Source organism: Eublepharis macularius, chromosome 11 (genome assembly GCF_028583425.1).
Source record: "Eublepharis macularius isolate TG4126 chromosome 11, MPM_Emac_v1.0, whole genome shotgun sequence".
Lineage (NCBI taxonomy): Eukaryota > Metazoa > Chordata > Lepidosauria > Squamata > Eublepharidae > Eublepharis > Eublepharis macularius.
This window is the reverse complement of record NC_072800.1, coordinates 44,718,412-44,736,907: the sequence shown is the minus strand read 5'-3', so window position 1 is coordinate 44,736,907 and position 18,496 is coordinate 44,718,412. Positions and strand designations below refer to the sequence as shown.

Below are 18,496 nucleotides of genomic sequence, written 5' to 3'. Positions count from 1 at the left end.
CTAACAATGATAGCAGTCTTTTTGGATAATTAATTCAGGTAAAGAATACCTGATTTGAATAATAATTAACTTGGTTGGGTAATTAGAGATTAGATCCCACTAAAGGTGGGTAGTTTCTTTTTCAAATTTTAGCATCTCCTTCTCTTAGGACCAATTCACACTTTATACAGGAATTCCTTTGCTAAATGTACACCAATATTTGCTGTGAGAAACATGTAAAGTGTGAAGAAGAGATACGTATCTTCAAATAGGGACTTGTGGCAGCCAAGTGGCAAAGACTCGGCTTCACCCTGCGTATCTACTGCATATTTACTGCAAGGCATACTTTTGGGTGTATATGTAGCAAATAAATACATGGGAAGTGAATCAACATCCCCTACACACACTTCTTTTACCGAGGCTTAAACCAAAGGGAGACTGTTCCCTTGCCCATTATAAACTTACTGTAGTATATTCTGTGAAAATATATGTTTCCATTGATGTTGTGATGGTTATAAAACAATAAAACCAATATCAAGAAGAATACTGTGAGCCCTCAGTCAAGGACCCTACTAGGCTTGGTCCCTGTGCCTGGCAGTGGCCCAGAGACTGGGGTGGGGTCAGAGCCCTAACCCACAAGACCAGTCTGTGAAATAGGAACACTGCTCTTCAGTCCCTCTTTAGTACTTTTCCCCTACAAAAAAAAAATTTAAAATGGTTAACGCTTCCCAAATTCATATTTATATTTAAACAAACCTTTTGGTTTTCTGAGATTATATATATCGGAGATTTTTCTCTATGCTATTCTTGATGGTTTGATTCTAGGAAAAGGAATTTCCTTTCCCTGAAAACTATAATACAGAAGCAAAAAAGGGAAAAAATTCAGGATAATGATCATACTACGTACTGTAGCACACAAAAAAAGTTTCTACCTCAACTAGCGCAAACACTAATGTACCACTCTCTACAAAATTACATTATAAAATTATCATACTATCTGTTTATGTATGCACACAAATTTAAGGCATTTTTAATTATGATTATATAAAATCTATATGGTACAGTATGTTACAGCTGCTTGATCTCCAATTGGAAATAATTCATAGATATTATTGTTGTAGGAAATCAACAACTGTTTTCTCATCTCTTTTACTTCAATCTGTATTCATCTTTTCCTAATCAAAACTTACACAACTATTTCAAACAAACCGCTGTTGTAAACAAAACCTCAGGGTGCCACTTCTTACTTTTCTGGTAATGTAAAGTTCAGTGATAGCTTTACTCTAATATAAGATTAACTCAGTGCCCACAAAAGGCATGCCACAGTAGCTACTTGGTACAGGTATACATTTATACAAGTCCCAACAATAAATAATGTGACTCTATATGAAATCTCCTGAAATCCTGGAGATCATAAGTCTAAACATTACATAGAATTGCTTCTCTCAAGCGCACTACCCTGTGTAGCTAAGTTAATGTACAACTTTCTGTTTGAATCATTCCCGAATGTAATTCTATATTAATAACCTGAATGGTATGAAAAACAAAGAACTATACATTTTTGCCTCAATAAATATACACACATACACAGGTCAATGTTTTGCTGTAGCAATGACACTCAGTTCAGCTCTATTTAACTGTGAAGTTCCCTATTACATGCAATTTGGAAGTTAAATAATATGTTTTCATGAGCTCACATGCCATACAACCCACAGATGGTATATGAGCCTTAAATATAAAGAAAACAAAAATGAGTGAGAAACCGGTAAAATGGAATTTTTTCATGAAAAAGGGGGGAAACCCACAAAGATATAAGAAAAGCTGTAAGCTACTTTAGATGTTTATCTATACATAAGAGACAGGTGTCGTACAAACAGAAAAAAAAATCATGAAGCCAAACGAGAAATTTTTAACTCCCAACGTCCATCTGTTAAATTTGAATTCATGCATAATTGATTATCCATGACTGATAAGTTCTTTTCTCCTCCCCTCCCCCCCCCCCCGTATCTTAACACAGGTGTTTAAACATTACAAGTTAAACCACCTCTAAAAGAGGAAGGTATCTAAGAAACTATAAGAGGAAAATAAGGATTAACAAACAATAAAATGACATGTCATTTAATAGAGGTGACCCAGGTTTGAGAAATTTCAAAACATGTGGATATTAAATATTAATAACCTATTCTGTTATTGTAATAATAAGGTTAAGTAAGCTCCCCCATACGAAAAAGGGAAGAGAGAAAAAAGTAGAAATATATGAAAGAGACACAGAGAAGCGAAGGCATAGGGAAAATGTGTCAACAATAAACAAGAGGAAATGAGAAAGAAGGAAAAGATGAAGGTGGAAACTAATCTCTGTGTGTCATTATGACTGCCAGAGTACTGGCAAAGAAGCAGCATCCTTTTATTTCAATTTTAATCATTTCTGAATTTTAATACCCTGCTCCTTTTGTAATTCTCCTGGCATTCCCCATATGCATCCACCCCAGCCAAAACACCAGTGTAAATTAAATGGCACACAAACCACACCACTGATAGTTCTCCCAGTCAGCTGACCAAAAGCAGAAAAGTTATGTCTATTTCAAGTCCCTGTGGACTAGTAGCCAATTAGCCAACTTAGTGCTATTTGCTTTCTTTATTTTTAAAAAGGTCAGCGTTTAAAATACATTGTTGTTCATAAAATAAATAAATAAAGCAAGCCGGTAGTAATACAATAATCAGTGACCATCAGGGCCCAGAAAAATGAGTCTGCTCTCACTGGCACTAAGGAGCATCACATGATTATTTAATTACAGCTCTAATTTTTGTCTCATGGATGGCAACATATCAACAATTAATAGGGCAAATAGAGGAGACTGCATTTTTAAAGAGACAGAACAATATATATGATACACTGCCTAGAAATACAACAGGAGGATTCTGGGGGATATTTTATTACTTGCCAGAAACAGTTTGATACGTTTATGCAACAACAACAAAACTGATGAAATCCACTGTCATATAAATTTTACTGAAAAGTCTCATGAAAGGTTTTTTTTGTAATAGATATACAATTTTGAATAGTATTTTGAAAAGATCTTATCAAACATTATACAAAAGCCCCTTATTTCACTGGATGAGTATTCCAAATATAACATGAGATGACCTGCTCAATGGAAATGAAACCATATGGTTAACACAATGATCGCACCTTGAATTGTGCCTAGAGAGCTTGCGGAAGTTAGCGCAAGCTTAGAAGAACCAGTCTTGTATAGTGCTTACACTGTCAGCAGCTGAGCCAAGCTTCATTCTCAAAAGAGGAAAGAGGTCAAGCACCCAACAAGCTCTTTCTGAAGATAAGGGTGATGGTTGCTCATTCTCCAGTCAGAAAGAACAAATCACACATTGGTGAAAACTTTAACTACTGTTACTAACTACATCTAACTACTTCAGTGCAGCTATTTAGCCTGCAGGAAGATATAACCAATGCCAGTTGTATGTTACTCCCTTTTATTGTTGAGAACAAGATAAAGACAAGTTCATTTTCTTTGTGATATTCAAGATTTTTTACTGACCTACAACATAAAAAGGTAAAAACACTTGATAACCAGTGCTCTGCGGTGGTAGCTGGTCCAAATGGTCTCAGTCTTAGGAGAATCAAATTAAGATCCCTTTGCTGCAATAATAAGTAAGTAGCCCTTGGAGCCTATTCTATTGGTTGGAAGAGCAAGATATTATCATCTGTTTCTTCAGTTACTAATTTTGGGGGAATAAAGAGTTAAATATTGCTGAGATATGATTAGTACCACATATCATCTGTACAGAATTTTTCTACAAGGATCCAATATAATAACTGTCTCCAGTTACAAAGAACACATCCTATATATATTAAAGTGTTTTTTTCTTTCAAAACTACTCTCCTCAAAGCCTACAAGATTACCCAATAGTCATACGACTGTCCATGGAAAGTGTCATCAAGTCAACATTTATGATGAGGGTTTTCAAAGCAAGAGATGAACAGAGGTGGTTTGCCATTGCCTGCCTGTGTAGCAATCCTGGACTTCCATGGTGGTCTCCCATCCAAGTACTAACTAGTGCTAACCCTGCTTAAGCTTCGAAGACCTGTTGAAATTGGGCTAGCCTGGGCCACCCAGGTCAGGGCCAAGATCATGTGAAGAGTGATTCCAAATATTGTAGTAGTTGGAGAACAATAACAAAATGATTTTTCCTAAGGCTATGGAATACTACACATTCGATGTTTATATCCTTGAAATACTTTTATACAGCAAACAACAAACTAATTTTCCAAAGCCATCCTAGACTCTTTACAGATTTCAATGAGACTAGACTTCTCACAAGTATGTTGTTTAAGAAACTTAGTATTATTGTGGGAGGGGGGCAAGTTTACAATCTGTGAAAGAACAAACTATGTCAGAACATTAAAAATGACAAATCCCTGCTGGAAAAGTATTTGTACCTGATTTTTTTTTACCACAGACAAGCATTTCTAAAGTGTAGATGTGTCCATAATCTTAAAAGAAAAAGAACCAAAACCAAAAGATTATAGGATGATATCATTTTTATGATAGTTACAGCATTTAGATATTCTAACAGCCCCATTCTAACCATATTTATTCAGAAGGAAGTTCCGCTGATTTCAACAACATGTACTTATAAATAAGTATACTTAGAATTAGTGGATTTGGGGTTTTTAGAAGCAATATGAGCTGTCCGAATGGTGCACTAAAAGGAGAGATTATGAACAATAAGAATAAAATGTATGTTTATATATGCAAATTTTAAAAGCCAGTCTATAGATTTTTAAAGGTACAATGATATGTTGCAACAGATTGACAAATAGCTTTTACTAATTTAGCCACAGTTATAAGAGGAATTTAGGGGACCTGTTTTAATGTGCTCTTTATTAATTACAATCCTTTCTAAAAAGACGACTATCATATATTAAGCATATAAGCCTATGTAGACTGACCTGCTCTGAGGTTATCAAGATGTTTCCAGAATGGCCACCAGGTAGATGAGATATCCACTTGTCCTATAAGCATAGCTATGCTGCCTATGCTTCTCCACAGGTTCAATGTACTGGATAGAGTTAAGATGTCAGTACAATAACATGGTCACACAAAACAGTGGTCAAAGTGAGATCTCCACATACTTCAATGTCATAATAGAGACATACTATCAGTCTATAAAGCTGTTAAGAACACTTATTATTAAAGGACAGTAAATCCTCAGAAATGAAACTGAACTTTTAATAGTTAAAAGCTGATTTTAATTGCTCTGGGGACCCTTTTACACTTCAAAAGGAACGTTACCTATGTAGACACACACAAATTCCTTCCACCAGCATACAACATCATTTTAATTAGTATTTTCTATTTTACAATTTGAAATACTGAAACTGTTCTTTTAATGAGATGAGATCTGTTTGTCACAACTCACAAGTTATTTTCTTCCAGTGTATATAGACTTAGAACATAAGACTCTGCATAGTCTACGACTTAAGAGAGATTCTCAGTTGTAAGGAAAATCTTTACACCTTGGGTTCTGTTTCCATAATTATAACAACAATATTTTGCACTTATGCTGCAGTGTATCTTTCATGCCAGAGACCTAAGAGTTCTGTTTTTCAAACACAAGACTGGTTGCATATCTATAAAATAAAATAGTAGATCAGTACTATATCAACCAAAATTATACAAGTCAAACCTTGCTACGACAGGTGGGAAAATGCTGTGGTTTTTAAATGGTTGATCAACTGTTTATCAATTTATGGCATAAACTTATTTTAAGAATTCAGCATTTGGAACTCTGGGAAACCAACAGTTTTTCTCATCGGGTATATGCTGTGTTCTATAGGAATATGCTTCTGACAGAAACACGTCCCTTACTATAGCAATGAAACTATTAGTACAGGCTTTGTGAAACCACAATAAATGCAGCCAATGCACTGATAACATGAAGTTTTTTCTATTGTGATAAAAAGAGACTTCAGTAATATAGACATGATTAGCTTTTACTGAGAGCTTATACACAAACTCAACTTTTTCCTAGAATAATTATCTCAAGAAAAAATGGTAGATGAATGATAAGATATATGACACACTAACTTGTTTTATACTGTGTATTATCACTACTATATTCAAGTCTTGTTCTGATCGCAGACCAGTTTTTCAAGAATGAAACTTGATTTGTGCCAGTGGAATTATTCCTGAAGTATCTTACAAGACTGAAAGTATTATTTTGACATAATTGACTGAAGTAACAGTAGTCTCAAATCACATACCACGTAGAAGCCAAGACTATTGTTAGTATTTGTGGAGGGCTTAAAAAAGCACATGCATGTATTGATGTGAAAGTAGATTGCATTAGACAGCCACCATCAGTCATTAAGTGCTTTACTGTAGCTATGCAGTGTTCTAAACAAGAGAGAGACTGTGGTAGGATTGTATGTTAATGGCAGGGTAACACTTTTTAGAAAAGTGGCTTCTCTCTCATTTTTCTTGCATATTTTCAAGGTGTTTGTGAATTAGTATTAACTGGTGTTTATATCCTAAAACATGAAATTAAGGTTTGTTTTAAAGCTTTTGAACACCTCAACAGAACATCCTAACACTAGTTTTCTCTCTCTACTATCTTCACACTGCATGCTACTTTTAGTATTCTATTCATATTTGCAGGAAACAATTAGATTGGCATTGGGAAATACCCAATGATAATATAGCACACAACACACCAGAACTTTATAGAAAGTTCCAAGGCATTTTAAAGTTTTTAAAATAATCAGTTTTTCAAGCAGCCTTTGGAATCTGAAGTAACTGTCATAAATGAAACTGTTTAAAATGCACTAGAGTGCATAGTGACAGATTTGCTGAACATTTTTCCTCACATACACATATGTGCTTTTGGTTATTAATAATATGCTTCTGCCCTTATCTTCAACAACTTGAATATATACTAAGTATGACTTCTTATGCATATTACTCTTGAGAAACAGCATTTTACCGTCTGCAGTATCTATTTTTTTCTGGTGTACTTCACATTTAAAACACACTTGAATGTCCCACAGAAAATAGCATGGAATCTTCCTTTAAGTTGTCCCTGGTCCAAATGATAAAAACTTTTTTTCATATGCTAACAAGACTCAGTTGCCATGGATAACTCTACCAGGTACATATTAAAATGGAGACAGCTATTATTTAGTGGAGACAGGAATATAAATATATGTACTCACTTATAAACTGGTATTTACTTCAGGAAAGTAAGTAATATTTTCCCTTGATTGCTGTGCTGTCAGCTTAATGCAACATAGATAAAAGGTAGATGCAAGATGACTTTAAGTCAAAAATGTTGATTCCAAAAGGGAACAGAATATTGAAGTATCATGCTCAGTATGGAAAAACTGAATTTATAATCCAAGAAATGCATGTAACTTGTCTATTAATGAGTTTAACATGGATGTATCTTAAATATCAAGAAAATTATCCATCATGCCAAACGCATTCATTTCAGCAACCTCTGTCACTATTAAAGGAAGTATTAGATTTCCGCTTATCTTCCATTTCAACGAATGCCTAGACCTTCCATCTATAATACAACAAACTCGTATAAAAAAGAATTTTTAAGTGAGATATAGAAATGGTATACAACAAGCTGTAAGTAGACCCGATGGGGAGGGAACAGGACTTGGACGCAGGTGCATGGTTTCCCAGATGGCTAAAGATTTGATGTTAGTGTCTTAAAAACAGAAGCATTGTTCGAGCCCCACGGTAGTTTGCATGCAAATATTTGATATTGGCATTTAGAACAGTGAAATATTTTATAGACATGAATATAATCTCCCTCTCCCCAACACGAGAAACTGAACTTCTTTAATAGAACTCCTAAAATATGGCCTATCTCTTTTAATCTTAAAAATGGTTGAACATTAATATTTAAGCAACATGTAAGAAAATGTACTTGTAAAATTAATAATAGTACCTACAATACAACACGGTAGACCCTAGAAACAGATATACTCTAGCCTAATCATTCAAGGAATGCTGTCTTCAGTAACAGTTTCTAATAGAGGTGTTGAAAATATTTTTGCTATACATTAATTGCATTAAAAATCCCACTCAAGTTTTTCCACAAGTAGAGTTTTAAGATAAAAAAGAGTTGTGGTCTTTATTGGCAAAAGTGTATAGATTTTTTTTTAAAAAAAAGAAGAGCACTTTGAAATATTAAGAAACTGAAATTACTGTCCTGACTCCTGAAATGTCAGTGGTACAGTTTTTTCTACACTGATGACAGGTACTTTTTTGGAGCAGGACACCTGCCAACATATTCAGAATTTCATTTTTAACATAATTTGAGGTAGCATTTTAGAGGTAAAACATTGTGTTTCGTCTGAGAAACCAGAGAATCTAATAATAAAGAACAGGTGTTTGTCAGCTGACCTCATAGGCCTATAGCACCAACTGTAACTTAGCATACCCAAACTCTAATTTTGTCATATTCAAATTCAGAATTTGAATTCAAGAATAAATTTTCTCCATCACATTAATTTATCTGCCCTTGATGAATATAGGGACATTTTGCTCTCATGATACGGGCTCCTGAACTTATTTTTCATGTTAAACTAAGCACTAACTAAGAAATTGCTGTGCAATTTAAAAGATCAACAGTCAAGCAAATAAAAATGGGAAGTTCCTTTCTTAAGGCCCCCATGAGCAGACTACATCCCATGTAGATGTTTTTTGCTCACTTTACATGCAAATAAATAATTTTTAATTATGCATTTAACGAGGAGGAAAAACAAAATGAACTTTGTTAGATAACCATACCGGTCTGAATGTGTTTTCTACCACCTTTTTTAAAATTAAGATTTCTTTGGAATCTTTCTTGTTTGCTATTTCTGGGCACAGAAGTAGGTAATGACATATAGAAATAGAAAAGGTACATAAAATAAACAGCTAGTGCAGAAGAATGTTTATAAATACATATCTGTGCATACTAGTATGATACTTCATATAAAATAATATGAAGTATCATACTAGTATGCACAGATATGTATTTATAAACATTCTTCTGCACTAGCTGTTTATTTTATGTACCTTTTCTATTTTGTGTATGCCTTATATGCTTTTAAGGACTTTTAAGGGACATCTCAGAAACATAAATGAATGTTTGAACAGATTAGAAAATCAGATTTTATAGTATGTCTAAGCTTATCAAGCTATATTCATTCCTTTGTGCAACACGAATACAGCTTTTATCTTTTATTTAAAACAGTGGCCCAAATGAAGATCCCGTATCTGGTAATAGTCTTACTAAACACTAAACAAGAAACAGCGAAATACCCAGACAATTCCTTTTGCCAACTAAAGTTGGAATTTTACACATATTGTAACCTTTTTTTAACAATGTGAGAAAAACAGAGTAAATATATTAAATTTGTTTCACAACAGATGCTTAGGTTGTTAATATTTAAGATGTCTATTCATGCTATTGCTGTCTGCACATTTGTCAAAAATGTAAGCTTGAATGCTAATGTTTGCCAGCAGACTGTAGGAGACAACTATATGAATGTATTAGACCAAAATAATACTCAGGAGAAATAAAGGGTGGTTTCTAAATCATATACTTTATAACAGACGCAGAAGAAGAAAAAGCTTCCCCTGCATTAGAATTCTTTACTCTAAAGTTATGATTGCTTTGGTGAAGAAATTCTCATTCAAGCTGACCTGAATAGAACTAAAAATACGTTTAAACTAGTCTGTCAAATGAATTGAAGACAAGAAAGCTAGGTGCCAAATCAACAGTTTTCAACAGAAGGGATTTCTCAGCTAACAAAACAGAAACTTTAGCTGAAGCACAAGTGAAAATAAGTTAGTTGTCTAAACTGTGTGTGTTTGGTGGGGGGGAGGGTAGAAGAACTGAACTATAAAGAAAAAGGTAGGAAATTTAGGACCACCGCAATTTCATTTTCTGCCACGGTGTTTAAAGAAAACATAATCACTATGACAGTATATCATCTATGCCTTAAATGTGTAGCTCTGTGTAGTCAACTCCCGCTGGGAAAAAGTCCCGAAAAAGCGTGCGAGTTTTCTGAGACATTTCAACGCAGGCAGGGCGACATTGTCGGTACTGTCAGAGGAGATTTCCCAATGAAACCTTTCCTACAGGTTAATACCCAAAGGAAATTGCATTTCCCCTTTGGCTGCTTCTGTGCCGTTCTGTAGGGACCACCCAGTTCTAAATCAGTCAAATGCGCCAGCGAAGACGAAGGACCTCCCGCGGAGGGAAAGAAGTGCACCGATGAGAAGCCGCCTCCCCGAGGTCACCTGCAGGCCAGCTGACCCCCTGCTACGGGAACCGCTCCCCTTCCCGCCAACCAACGCCGAAAGTTGACCTCTTCCCGGTGCGGCAGTTCCCATCGTCTCCCTCCACCCCTTAGCAACGCACATGACGAGTCTTCAAACTGCCTCACTTTGACACCCTGGCTGAACTGCCAAATGTCTTCTCCTCACACACACCGCAGGCGCCTCTCCCCTCAGAAGGCAACAGGACTTCAAACTTTTGAAGCTCCTAGGACAGAAGTTCGCCTAAACTTTCCAGAGATCTCGCTGGCCACTTCTTGCCTGAGGGAGCAGGTGTCTGCGCGCCTCCCAACCACTTGCCAGCAAGATAAACCCAGACTGGCAAAATCCGTACCTGAACCCGAATACTAACTCCTCTCCCCTTCCTTTTTTATTTCGTCTTTTAATCCTATTCAGACCCCCCCCCCACACACACACACACCGCCACCCCAGGGTGACTACCAGTCACTCCGGACACAAAGGAGGAAAACTATCTCAGGCTAAAGGGGAAGGGAGGTGGGGGGGAAGACCAACTCACTCATGAGAGCGCAGCGAGAGGGCGGGCGAGGCTGGGCGACACCTTCAGCTTCCCAGGCGCCGGCGAAGTTAATTGCACTGAACTTCAAGTTGTCTTTTCACCCATCAGGAGTGGGCGTTTAAAGGAAGGCGCGAGAGGGAGGGGGGCCCCCGCACACCGCCACCCTCCCTCCCTCCCCCACGCCTGAACTGCCTGGCAGGCGGCGACTGTGGAGAGGAGGAAGACGACGAGAAGGCGGCGCCCGCCTGCCTCTCCAGCCCTCCCGCCAGGCACGAGGGCAGCGAAGTGCCCAAAGCAGGGCTTCCAGCCGCACTTCAGCCCCGTCAGCGGGGACTTTTCTCTCGCTGCCCTTTTTTTCTTCCTCCTCCTCCTCTCTCTCTTCTTAAGCCTTGGGCGAAGCTTCGGCGCTGGAGCAGGCAGGAGACGCTCGGCTGGGGCCGTCTGGGCTCGCTGGCTCTCCCCCTTGCGGAGGCTGCCTACGTTTGTGCAGAAGCCGAAGAGAAGCCGCCGCCGCCGCCGCCGCCGCCGTCACTCTCCGGGCTGGCGAGAAGGGGAAAGCCCGAGCGCGGGTTCCAAGGCGCAAGAAGCGAAGGGTTGCCCGGCTGGCGGGAGGGCAGCGAGCGCGCGCCCGTCCGTTTCTCCCCCTCTCTCCCGCCTTTCTTTCTTGCTTCCCCCTCCCGGCTGGCGTCTCTTCTCCTTCTCGCCTTTCCGCAGGTTTTTGGGGGGCTGCTTTTGGTGGGAAGAGTGGCTGGTTGTGTGCGCGCCTATCTCTGCCTCCCTCGCCGCCCGGGGAAGGAGGAAGTCAGGTGAGACACACACAATTCCCTCCCAGTCCCTGTGCGACGGGTAGGAGCTAATCACTGTTGTTGGGCTTGTGTTGTTGTTGTTTTAAATGCTATTATCTTCCCTCCCCCCTCTCCCTTTCGCTCTCCCTCCCCCCTTCCTCTTCTCCGATCTCAATGCTGCTCCCCCCTTCACTCCCGGAGAGCAGCGCCCCGCACAGGAGCGCCAAGCGCGCCAGGGCTGCTCTGCGCCCCCCTCTTTATCTCCTCCCTTCTCCCCCCCCCCAGTTTTCATATATCACCCCCACCTTCCCCCCTCCTCCCCAATCGTTTATTTCAATATTTATACACCACATGCTTGGCTGTCAGCTGCTGCTCACTTCAAACCTGGGAGGGGGAGGATGATCGTGGAGGGCAGTTTCCGAAAAGGGATCTCTGACAAAGGTGATCAATATTTTAAGGCTTGGAGGGGGTTGGAGAGAAAAAGAAGGCTTCAGCTTAGTCTCCACCTTCCAAACATCTCTCTCCTCCGAGCGGGGCGGTGTAAGAGAAGCCCTCCGAGCGGGGCGGTGTAAGAGAAGCCCTCCTTCGACCATGGAGAGTCTCTGGGTTTAGAGAAAGCTGGGAAGAGAGAGCTAGAGAGAGAGGGAAACTTACACACACGCGCGCACACACACACATATGGAAGGTGTGTGTTGCCGGGCAGACCATGATAAAAGAACTGACTGGCGTGGCTATGAAATCCAGACCAGCTACCACAGAAGCTAGCTAATATTTTACATTATATGGGAGAGAAGCATTTTGATCTGGGGTATGAGAGTGGAGAGAGGCTTTGTGTTGCACAGTACCACTTCCCAACCTCCGTTGAAGGTATTCTGTAGCGACTGGGGTGGTTCTTCACCTAGGCTTGATTTTGTACAGTCAGTTTGCCTTATTTTCCATTTGTATTTCTGAATTTCTGTAGACATAAACTAAACCTCTGAAACAGACTTTTAAAGACTATTGCCTTTACTTTCTTAGCTGGAACTCTATACAGTATGAAGGCAAAGTTCCTGGAAAGTATATCTGAAAATGGACCCCCCACCCCCAAACTTGGAGGACTGCTTGTTTTCCTCAAGATGATTGTTAAAGAACACAGAGTAAAATTCATAACCAGATTCTTTTTTCTTTTAATATTTGATTGTGCATGAATTTTACAAACAAATATATCTCTTGTCAACATTTCAAAATGGGAACAAAGATTTTGAAGGCATGTCTTCCCTTAGAGTGTAATTCTGTGCCATTTATTAGGGGGAAATAGCAGTTTTATTAAATAATAATCTGTCGAAAATTATCTGATCTGAAAGGTAACATAATATGCTTTGTTTTTGAATGCCCAAAAGGTATTATGATGGTAATAGTACATTTTTAGTTATTCATTTAGAATAAAGTGCTTCCAAAAGATTATCAGGATTTAGCAAGCCTGCAGAGGAATGAACGACGTTTCTATGCTTGGGCTGACATATAGTATGCATTGAATAACCTCAAGAGAGTTCATTCAATTGATCTTAGAAAGGATGAGATGTAGGAGGAGGTATAGTGGGCAGGCCCAAGGACTTTTTATACCAGAACAGTAGCTTGAATTGTGCCTGAAGTTAGTAAAAAGTCAGTGCAGATTTTGGAAAGCCCCTGATGATCTGTCCCCACAAGGATGTAGACCACTCGGGTTTGGCCTGCTGCAGTATCCAGGGAATTGTTTATTTAGCCTTGAGATTAATTAATGATGGTTGTCAGACTGGCCTTCTCACCAGTTTGAACCACTGCTGTTTGAAAGCTCAGGATCTGTGAAGGCCCAGGGGCTTCTGAAGGTCATGGGGCTTAGCAGGCTTATGCCTTTCACTACATTACACAGTTACATTATATCATATCGTTTACTGTATACCATGTAGTTTACCTACTGCCTCTGCTGGCTCTACCACAGCATTGCCTGTTCTACTATGCGAGCAAAGGTGAAAACATCCCCAACACCTTCATGTTCAGTTCGATCACAGTGGCCGGTGACAGAAGCTTCCTGTCTGACAGAAGGTTCCTACTACTGCTGTCATAGGATGAGAACGAGCTTGTTTCTCTCCTAAAAGCCTTTGTTGGTCATTAACAAAAGTTGACCTTTCCCATATGAAGTTTATGGCTTAATACTCCTTGTACAAGAAAAATTACTCCTTTTGAATCCTGAAAGGATTAAAGATATTCATGAAGGCTAGGAATATCAATGGCTTCTAGCCATGGTGACTCAAGGAAACCTCCACAGACTGTAATCTTCTGACTATCAGTGCCAGGAGACAGCGTCAGGGTAAGGCATTGGCCTCTATGCCCTGTTGTTGGCCCTCCAGAGTAACTGGTTGGCCACTGTGTGAGATAGGATGCTGGACTTGATGGACCATTTGTCTGATCTCACAGGGCTCTTCTTACAGTCTTCATTAGTAGAGGAATTTGTTCACTGTATTCCATATTGCCTGGACAGTAGTTCTGCAACTACTTACTTGAGTACAGGGAACAAAATGTTTTGAGAGCTGTAGCCTTGAATAAAGAGGCCCTGCACGTCATAAATCGAAAGAAGTGTTTTTGCAAAATACACTTGTGAAATCTGAAAGCATGCTTATTCTGTCCAATAAACAATGGCCTGTACTATACAGCTAAGATAAAATGGGATACATATACACTTTGGGAGCCTCTGTTCAAATACCATGTTTCACAGAAAGAGTTTCTTTTCCTTCCATCTTTGGGGACTTTCAGTACCTTTGCTTAGCAGCTGTGGTTTCAAATGAAGATTTCGTATCTGTTGACAGGTTGATAAAAAAGCAATTGATTGTCCATCTTTAGACATAGGGAGCTAACGTTAAAAGAGTCAGCCAAAAAGCTTTCTCACACTCTGCATGAACTTTCACATACTGGCATCTTTGAGTGCTTAGCCAGATGAGCTTCTAACATTTAATGAATGACGTTCTTTTGTCAATAAATGTTGTATTGCCATCCTCTTCAAAATCTCTTGATTGAGTGGTCTGGGGATATGGAAATACATTATTTTACATTTTCAGTGGTAGAAATGTATTTGTTAAATCATATACCATGCCAGTTAGTTTTCCTGTAATTGGTCTTTTCTCAGTTTATATGAAAACTTAAATGGGAAGACCAAGAAATGTTTGCCTTGTGAAATGGTGCTGCAATTGATATTTGAGAACTGCTGAATACTAATTCTGTATTCACACCTTACTGCTTATAATTCAGATCTACTTACTCTGGAGTAATCGTGATAATTCATAGATGTCAGTGGGATCTCAGAGACATACATCTGAATCAGTTGTGGGTTGTAACAGCTGTATTACACACATCAAGGTCTAACGAGATCCAATACATGTAGTGTTTCTTATGAGCTAAACAAAGGTTTGTCCATTTTGTTCTTTTCTCTCTTACATTTAGCTTTTAAAAGGAAATATTTCGTATAGATTTTTTTTCAGATTGCTGGTTTCTGAGATTAGGGGATGTATCCTACAAGCTTTTTTACTAGTAGAAGGGCCCACTTTTACAGAAAAGAATATGATGGAGATTTGGCAACCCGTGTGGACAAAAATCATGCGGGAAGGGAACTGCAGCATGTAAGAGAATTAGATGAAACTAAACAGAAAAACTGATAGAATCCAGCCTTAGTATCATTGGAACTAAATTATTATATGTTAAATCACTATAGGTTATTAGTTCATAAATTTAGAATCCTCTGACACATGAATACATCTAAAGGATACATGTGGGTTGTAAGAGTTTCTTATTGACCACTCCTCAAATGAGAAATATATAATATCAGTTATTCAAACCAAAACATCATTTGCCTAAAATTAACAGTGAAATCCTAAGCAGAGTTACTCCAGTCTAAGCCCATTGATTTCATTGAGCTTAGACTGGAGTAACTCTGCTTAGGATTTCAATGTAAGTCTTTACTCCTGCTGCTTTAATATGCAGCAATGTAAAATTACGTTGTTTTGTTATTCTGCCCACCTTTAGGCTAACCACATCCTCCCTCAGGCAGTATTATGACAAACTTGGAAAGAGTACAAAAAATTTATTTCAACGGTAGTAACTTTTTGTAAAAGAATTGTATGATGAGTTGAAGAGGTTTTCTAGTGTACAGTTAAGTGTACTTTGAGGATGATGGTTCTCACAGCGAACTTCTTACTTTGCTATATTTTCCCTGGTTTTAGCCAGGTTTTATGTTTTTATTTGCAACAGTCTTAACCATGGTTAATGCTACTCATGGTTTCCTATTAAACAAGTTTGTTTATTAACAGATTTTCAGGCTACCAATAAATTTTTGTTAACCTTAACAATGGTTAAGGTTGGTGCTGATATAAGCCTAAACAAAATTTAATGTAAGCGTAGTACTAGAGAGTGGAGGAAACCACTCCCAATTCCTCAAAATGGTTAAGAAATCAGGAACTTGCACTGGCCCTAAGTGGCAGTAGTGATTACGGAGACATGAACTTGGTAAACGTAAATTCTGGTACCCATGTACATTTCAATAGTGCTCAAAGCAGCCCTGATTTCCCTTCAGCCTGTCAAAGTACATGGCATGTGCAGGCAGTACTACAGGATGTTAAGAGAGAATATGTCATGTGTGTGTGCCTTTATGAATCCTCTGTCCCCAGCAGTCTTCAACCCTGTGTTTTGGTCAGGGATATGAGCCTCTATGGAACCTCTTTCTGTTTGTTTTAAAGGACCTGCTGCTTGTGTTCACGCAAAGGATAACATCCCTCCTTCTCTTTGCATGCACACTGAGAGGCCTGGTAGGAGGCAAGATGGAAAGAAGCACAGGCAGGTTCTACCCCAAAGTCTCTTCCTCACCCTTTCTTCCCTGGCCTGGCCTGGCCATCCACCCTGCACAACCCTGCCAGTTGCTCCATATAGGTTTGTGGCATAGAGCCTCCTTTCCAGAGAAAGGTGGTGCTTTGCAGATAGGAGGTTCTATGCCAAAGTGCAGATGAGGGGCTTTGGATGACTGGCAGGTTGGTGACCAGGGTGGGCTTGATGAGATAGTGATGGGAAGAGAAAGAGAAACTTTTCATGGAGAGGGAGGGACCCAAATAATCTTCAGGCAGCCTACGATATCCTGATCCTTATGTCTATAATCCTATGTGCACCGACTGAGCAGTAAGTCCCATTATACTCCATGTAGTTTAATAACAACCACAACATTCAATTTATAAGCTGCCCTTCAGGACAACTGAACATCCATTCAGAGTTGTTTTCAAAGTGTGTTGTTATCCTCATGACAATCACCCTATGAGGTGGATGGGGCTGAGAGAGCACCAAGAAGCTGTGACTGACCCAAGATCATCCAACTGGCTTCAAGCGGAGGAGTGGAGAATCAAACCCGGTTCTCCTGATTAGAGTCCTACTACTCTTAACCACTACACCAAACTGGCTCACTTCAGAATATGATCAAACTGACAATATGACTTCATTGGCTGACATTTCATCTTTGCAATCCTTACATTCACTTTTTCTTTCATTGTGCCTTTTCTAGATTGCTTTCCCCAAACAGGCACACTTATCATTGTAAACTTCTCGGTAAAGTTATGTTCTTTTTGGCTTATCTTATAAAACATCACTGATGATGGTATATGGATATATGAATTAATTTATAAAAAGTTATATTGATTACTGTTGATCCTTGAGCTGTTCCAGAAGCAGCAGTTTGTGCAGAAAGACCACTGCATTGGATTGTGGGGCAGAGGTCAGGATCCTGATCACCAAATCTCTCCTTTTTAAAAAGGAAGTTTCTAGCTGTCATGATTACAAAGATAAGTGCAGAAGCAATCATTGGTCTGTAGCCATTTTTAATCCCAGTCAAAATCTATCAAGAGAAAGTGGGACAAGTTGTGTATTGTGTAACTTCTGTTTCTTTATTTTGTCGTTTTACTTGTTCCTTCTGTTGCTGGTGCATCTAGCCTGCTATATTACCACTATTTCTCTGCTTATAGCGAGCAGTAGTCAGATTATAGCAGTGGAGAAAAAGAAGAAATATTTAAAGTTCTACTATGAAGATGATCGCTCTACTCAGTGACTACAAGATAGCTTACAAAAAGTATTCCATAAAATACTATTTTACCAAGATCACAAGCACTTAAAAAGCATAGTATGTTGCAGAGGGAGAATCATATGCTTCTATACACTTTGTGTGCATATGCAAATACTGTATGTATTTGCCAAATGAGACATAATGCTAGTGCAAGTGAATATATAACTAGAGGCACAACGTGTGTCACTAGAATTTTATTACAGGGCTTTAGAAAAGAAAAGAAATACCAGAAAATCAACTTCTCTTTCACATCTGCCAGATGCCGAATTCATGAATCTGTGCTTTCTGTGCTGTAGCTGATGACATCATAAATGCTCAGAGCTGTGCTGGGAGCAATATCGAGAAACCGCAGTTCACCTTCATTAGCCCACCAGGAATCCAGGAAACAGAGGAGATAGGGTACAGTACTGTCAACCTTAAACATTCAAAGATGATCAGTTAGGCTCCAGTAAGTCCTCTGGCTCAGAAAAGTGCTTCTGTTTAAGCAATTAAGGTATTTTCTTGGGCTCATTTTGGAGGAATCATGCCTTCTGTTAAATTACTATAATTATGAGGTGCTAAAAGAAAATGTTTGTAAATGATCCCTGTGTTCAATAACTGTCTCTCCAACCTTGTTCAAAACTTTGTGTATGAGCTCTGAATTTTTTTGGGGTCACTGGAAGTTCACTAAAGACAATATTGTTTGGTATGAACTTCTTTGGATGCAATGCAATTTAAACTGATAAAGTGAAAAGCTTGTCTGACTGGTTTA

General features: G+C 38.8%; 2 protein-coding genes across 2 annotated transcripts in view; one reads left to right on the top strand and one right to left on the bottom strand.

Annotated features, from left to right (window-relative positions):
• SATB1 (SATB homeobox 1) overlaps positions 1-10,927 on the bottom strand; it is a 125,466-nt gene extending 114,539 nt beyond the window's left edge. The window contains exon 1 of the mRNA XM_054992058.1: positions 10,855-10,927. Coding sequence (XP_054848033.1) covers positions 10,855-10,858 — 4 coding nt within the window. The 5' untranslated portion in view covers positions 10,859-10,927. The remainder of the gene's footprint in view (positions 1-10,854) is intronic.
• LOC129337330 (uncharacterized) lies at positions 10,857-12,793 on the top strand. The gene is made up of 3 exons (XM_054990934.1): positions 10,857-10,862; positions 10,963-11,660; positions 12,657-12,793. The coding sequence occupies exons 1-3, from the start codon at positions 10,857-10,859 to the stop codon at positions 12,703-12,705; spliced, it is 753 nt and encodes a 250-aa protein (XP_054846909.1). The 3' UTR covers positions 12,706-12,793.
• The last annotated feature ends 5,703 nt before the right edge of the window (positions 12,794-18,496 follow it).

Bases quoted from the DNA above. Each gene is read 5' to 3' on its own strand.
- LOC129337330 (XM_054990934.1), top strand. The intron at 11,661-12,656 runs GTGAGACACACA...TTACTTTCTTAG, and splicing joins CCGGGGAAGGAGGAAGTCAG to CTGGAACTCTATACAGTATG.